General features: G+C 38.7%; 1 protein-coding gene across 1 annotated transcript; it reads right to left on the reverse strand.

Annotated features, from left to right (window-relative positions):
- Window positions 1-3,492: 3,492 nt before the first annotated feature.
- Window positions 3,493-6,137, reverse strand: LOC132612704 (uncharacterized). The gene is made up of 4 exons (XM_060326810.1): window positions 6,043-6,137; window positions 5,543-5,905; window positions 4,417-5,422; window positions 3,493-4,329 (listed from the first exon to the last, which is right to left on the reverse strand). The coding sequence occupies exons 1-4, from the start codon at window positions 6,135-6,137 to the stop codon at window positions 3,493-3,495; spliced, it is 2,301 nt and encodes a 766-aa protein (XP_060182793.1).

Raw genomic sequence — 6,137 nt, forward strand, 5'->3', positions numbered from 1 at the left:
CTAGAAGTAGAAATAAGGGAAAATTTGAGGAAAATGGTGGATTTTGCCAAATGTACGTAAATGACGATTGTCGGTTATGATATTGCGAGTAATATTATGAATGTTGGGAGTTAATATAAAACATGAGAAAATTAGCATGAGCGAAGGAAGCGTTGTCCGACTTTTCCTAGAATTAGCGACGCGTTCTTATAGTTAGTTACTAATGTTGATACGAATTCTCTTATGAAGGTAACGACGTGATTTCGACGGAAAACAAGTGAGCGATATCTTAGCTAAACGACCAAGGTATGTGAGGCTAGTCCTTCTTTCTAATGGCATGAATCTTTTAGCTTGAATCCCTATTCCTTTCATGAGTTCTTGCATTCCTAGAAGTTAAAAGCTTATACCTATGAATGTCTATATGAGATAAGTTATACGATATGATGACACTAGAATGATGATGATGTTATTCCTTGCCTACACTTACCTTACGTACTAGTCCTTTCAAGGTGAGGCAGAATGCCCATAATGGTTCCATAATGTAATCGGGGGATCACGACCTTACGTCACCCCGATAGAGTAAAGTGATCATGAGTCTTATATGCGCATTATGATAAGATAAGTATTTTATGATAAGCATATTACTATGAGTATTTACGTTAAGCATGTCATGATTGCATTCACACCGGGCCTAGTTGGCCGGGCAGACACCGCTTCGGCGGGCGGCGATACGGATACACCACGACCTTCGGGCGTGGGCAGACACCACTAGTGGGCGGCATGAGATGGTACCCCGGACGCGGGAGGCCTGGACGCGGGCTAATATTATTGATTATCACACCGTTTCGACGTGGACCGGCAGCTTGCATATGATACATACATGTTATGATGATGAGTATGAGTAAGACAGCATGCATTACTTCATTTATGATTATCAGTCAGATTCAGTTGTCTCATGTTGATGTTATTCCCATATTATTGATGTCTCCTTTCATGATGTATGCCTCTCATACTCGGTACAATATTCGTACTGACGTCCTTTCTTCGGACGTTGTGTTCATGCCCACAGGTAGACAGGGAGGAGAGCTTGGTCCAGGTCCTCAGTAGCTGTCAGCTGATAGATAACACTCTATTGTTCGGAGGTGCTTATGGCTATTCTTTTGATGTACATTCATACATGCATATTTTGGGCATGACGGAGTCTTGTTCCGTCTATGTATTCATTATGTTAGTAGAGGCTCGTAGATACGCAGTGTGGGTTAGATGGTCTCACAAGATGTTTTCATATGTATGTATATTATTTTGATGGCCAAGAGGCAAATGTATATAAAGTATTTATGTTTTGATTAAATATGATTTTCCTATAATTGGTATGTAAAATTGATAAAAGAGTATTAAATGAGCAAGATAAGTAGTAGAGTGAGCGGTGCTCGGTAACTAGCTCCGGGTACCCGTCGCGGCCCCTAGTCGGGCCGTGACAATAAATCAGCAAAGAAACATAGCAATTCTTCATTAAAATGCTAGCATCATACATAGAAAAGAAAATGGAGACCTAGTCAACATCTATGATCTCTTCCTCTTCCTCTTCTTTCTTTTGAACATCGAATCCTATGCCCTCCCGGCACTTACACTCGCAGACCCAAATACAGAGTGTATCTCCCTCTGTCAATTGCTCGGATTCCAGAAAGTCTTTCCACCCGAGACAGAGGTGCGCGTGTTTTCCAATTTTGTAGGTCATAGTGTAACGTTTTTCTCCATAAGCAACAACGGCATGAGTTTTTGTGGTTGGTAGAACATCAAGAATATTAGTAGGAAGCACTTGCAAAAAAAAAACATGAAAAATTACTAAACTATTGCAATAAAAATAGCAAATGAAACATGGATGCTAAATTAAACGTACGAAATCATCACTTTCTACGTATGACCGTGTTAATTTCTTCTCGAAATATGCCAACATTTTTGAGGTTGAATGAACTTGTTTTAACAAGTGAATAGGATAATTTGAATGGGATGAAGAGAATGGGGATGAAGTTAGTGGGTTTTATAGATTGTTGAAATGGAAGATTAAGTGGATTAGACGAAGTTGGATGGGGTGAATTCAATGAAGTGAATTGAATTCACCCGATGTGGTGTTTGATTTATGGGCTAATCGGTTGTATTTGACTCCAACCATCCCATTTATTTGGTTGTTGAGTATTTTGAGGAAATTTATTGTCTTCAAATGGCACAACTGCCACGGCTGCCTATATTCCAATGGCACCTTTTCCAATCCTATTGATCTGCCCCGTGCATGTTTAACTCAGTGTCATAAATTGAAGAGTAGTATTGGCACAAATTTTATTAGCATTAATTGAAAAGTACCATTGCTAAAGTCATTGACACAACAGTAATGCATAATAATAAGTCTAGCTAGACAGCACTGCTGCAGTTTACATATACTAAATACATTGTTTTAGAGACTTAAATGTGACAAATTTCCTACATTAACTACTTGTTGGAGCTTCCTTCTGCTGAAGATCTGGTTGCTTCTGATGCAGCCTTTTGGTTTCTCTTGTTGGCTCTCAATCGGGATAGTTGTGATGTGGTCATTGCATCTTTTCTTTGCCATTTCAGTCCACGAGTTTTATAACCAATATCAATATTTGTTGGTGAAGCACTCTTCAACTTTGTTGCACCATGTAGAACCCTCTCACTTGTTGTACCAGGCTTCAATTAAAATGTGAAACATTAGTAAATTGTGTTGAACAAAGATAAAGGCAAATCATAAAGTGAACTTACATTAAAGACTTGTGCTCCAGTAACAGGATTAGAGTATACACCAAAACCAGTTGTAGGCCTACTTTTATTTCCAGTAGCTGCAGCAAAACCAACAGTAGTATATGCCCTTTTGTGGCCTGATAATGGTGGAAATTGACCTGAAGAAGAGTCTTCTCTTGCACTCACAAATGGTACCCCTCTTGCATTTGTGAATTTTTTTCTGCTCCTTCCCCTGCCAGCTTCAACTTGAGCCCTCTTTTGTGGAGCTACTGGCACAACCCATGTGTCACCACAAATTGAGCTTGATTGTGAACTAGCAGTTGGATATGCAGGACTCTTCGTTCTAGACTATATTACACAATTAAAAATATAAATGATCCAAAGTGTATAAATTGTACAATTTAAATGAAGATATAAATAAATTTTACAAGATATACTTACTGCTGGTGTTGGAGCAACAGTTTGGGCATCTCTTGGCACAGAACTTGTGTCACTACAAACAGAGCTGGATTGAGTTGGTGGAGTTGGTTGAGATTGACCACCTTGCCTTTCAGTTGAGGGTATTGGTTGAGAAGGACCACCCATTCCATACTACCAAACAGAAACAATGGGATGAAAATTAGAGACTTATATGTAACAAACTAAAGTTAAGAATATGACAAATTCAATTGTACTTACTTTTGTTCCACAGGCAGTCTTGTTATGGCCAACTTGTTTGCACAATGAACAAGTCATCTTCATACCCTTCTTTGACAGCTATCTATATTTCTTTGGCTTATCTTTATCCTTCATTCTTTTCTTCTTTGGTCTCCCAGGCATTTTTCTTGGCACTGGAGGTTCTATTGATGGGTTTGTAGTCTTAGGCCACATCCTCATATTGGTAATAGGTTGGATAAAGTGGCTATAAGCCTTAAGAAATGTTTCCTTCCTATACCAATGCTCTACATGTGCATCAGGATCTTGATTCAAGTAATAATAAGCACAAACAGCATGAGGGCAAGGAACACCTGTTAACATCCACAGCCTACAGTCACAATATTTCTTATCCAGGTGGACAACAAATGTGAACCCACCATCTCTAATTTCAAAACCATGAACCCCATTCCATTGAACATGACACCTATTAGACAACTCCTTGTTCTCTTCCAATATTCTTCTTGCCATGGGGGAAATATCATCAATCCAAGTTTCGGCAAATTTGATCATGTCTAGATGCCTATTCATCATTTTATGCCTAATTTCCTCTAACATGGTGATAATAGATTTATGTCTAGAAGCTAAGATCCAAGAATTAAAAGTCTCACACATGTTGTTTTCCACAACATGACACTTGGAATGAAACTTGAAATATGCCCTACAAAAAGTAAAAGGCTCATAATGCATAAAATCCTCCATTATCTTGGGCTTACCCAATTTGGTCATTTTATCCATCTCCTCTTTAAACTTGACTTCAAAGCTAGCCTTAGAGCATCTCCAAAACTGCTTCCTTCTTTCTTCTCCTCTCCACTCTTTGTGCCAATTACTCCAAACATGTCTAGCACATCTCCTTGTCTCAGCATTTGACAGCAACTCCAATAAGACAGGAATAAGTCCCTTCCAAAAGTGTGCAAAGTACCAAAAAAAAAAAGTTAAACATACTGAAATGTCCTCTACTAAACTGAAATTTTAATTAAATGGTACCTTTTGCATGTCTGACATTACAGTCAACCCTTCACCATTTCCCAAATTCAAATCAGCAATCAAGTACTTTATGAACCAATTCCAGCTATGTTTAGTCTCTGTATCCACCACTGCCCAGGCAATAGGATACATTTGGTTGTTCCCATTCTTGCCCACAACTACCAATAGCTCACCCTTACAAGCTCCTTTCAGAAAACAACCATCGAATCCTATTATTTTTCTGTACCTATCCAACCAGCCTTGCTTAAATGCCTGGAAGCACACATAGAAGAACACAAAAAAGTTTTTCCCAGGTTCAGTCTCCTTATCAATTTTAACCCAACAACTACTTCCTGGATTGGTTTGCTTGATCATGTCAGCATATTCACATAATCTGGAAAATTCCAGATTCCAGTCACCCATATTTTCTATCATAACCCTATGTTTTGCCCTGTGGAAAATAGTCCTACCAACATAAGGACCAAGCTTGTCCCTTACCAATTCCTGAATTTCCCATATCCTTATGTAAGGTTGAGAAACAATTTTGTCCTTGAACTTCCTTGCTATTAGCTTAGAAGTGCACATCTTGTTTTTGTTCAAAGGAATACACTTGTGAATGGGATGATAGGTAATCACCTTAAAATCACCTGTGTCCCTATCAAGCTTAGCTGCCAACACCCATTTACACTTGGTATTTTTACACTTAGCCCTCACCCTATGGCTATCGTTTGGTCTTACCTTTAACTGTCTCCTATATTCTGCAGCATAGTCTGCTAGAGTCTTTCTAAATTGTGTTACACCATCAAAGACCATTCCAAGCTCAAAAACAGCCACCTCACAATCTTCATTATATCTAACTTTTTTGCTTTTCCTTCTAGAAGGTAAATCTACCCCCCTTACAGCATCTACATCAAGTTGTTCTTCACTATCTTCACTCCAACAGTCAGAGCTATCAATATATTCCTCATCTCCACCCAATTTCCCAACATATTTGTTAGACTTATTTTTCCCAATATCCTCAAACCCTCTATCTATACCACCAGCCTCTCAAACTGGAATTTCTTGAGTTGCAGCAGCCTTTTTTTTCTTTATTTGCTTCCTTCTTCTTTCTTGTCTAATAGCTCTCAACTCCTCATCTATATCTGACCCATCTTCTGGTGGTATTTCTCTTAGATCTGAATCACTACTCACACAATCAGATATATTAGATGCTTCAACCCTATATACAAACTCAGGAGTAACCCCAACACCCTCATGATCTAGGTTATCATAAGCAGACCAAACACCCTCATGATCTAGGTTATCAGCAGCAGTCCCAACACCCTCTTTATCTAAGTTATCAGCAGCCCCAACCCCTTTTGATGACCTAGTTGGACTAGAAGAAACTTCTGGGCCTTTTAAGAGACCAACATGCCCATCAGTTTCAGCCAAGGCAGTATCCAATGAATGAAGGACATATACATGAAAGGGGTCCTCATTTTTTAGGTCTTTTATTAGGTCCAGTAGATGTCTGTCATACTCAATAACATTGAATTCTCTAGTATTTGCATCTTGGTAAAAAAAAAAAAACCACCAACTGATAAATAGCCTAATTTTCTAGTATAATAAAGTAATTCCATTAGGGAAAAGTAGTCTTTCTCGATATACCTGATGATTGGCACTAAAAATGAATGGTAATTAGGGTCAGGATTTTCTACAAAGGTCCCACCGTAGTGAATGTGTGTAAATATGACCTCCTCCAT

Source organism: Lycium barbarum, chromosome 10, assembly GCF_019175385.1.
Source record: "Lycium barbarum isolate Lr01 chromosome 10, ASM1917538v2, whole genome shotgun sequence".
In the NCBI taxonomy this organism is placed as follows: domain Eukaryota; kingdom Viridiplantae; phylum Streptophyta; class Magnoliopsida; order Solanales; family Solanaceae; genus Lycium; species Lycium barbarum.

What these genes read in the sequence shown, in the direction of transcription:
- LOC132612704 (XM_060326810.1), bottom strand. Translation starts at nt 6,137, where the DNA reads ATGGAGGAGGTCATATTTACACACATTCACTACGGTGGGACCTTTGTA. An exon ending in TTTTTAGTGCCAATCATCAG is followed by an intron (nt 5,906 to 6,042) that starts GTATATCGAGAA and finishes TGAGTATGACAG; the next exon opens with ACATCTACTGGACCTAATAA. An exon ending in GAAATACCACCAGAAGATGG is followed by an intron (nt 5,423 to 5,542) that starts GTCAGATATAGA and finishes TGGTATAGATAG; the next exon opens with AGGGTTTGAGGATATTGGGA.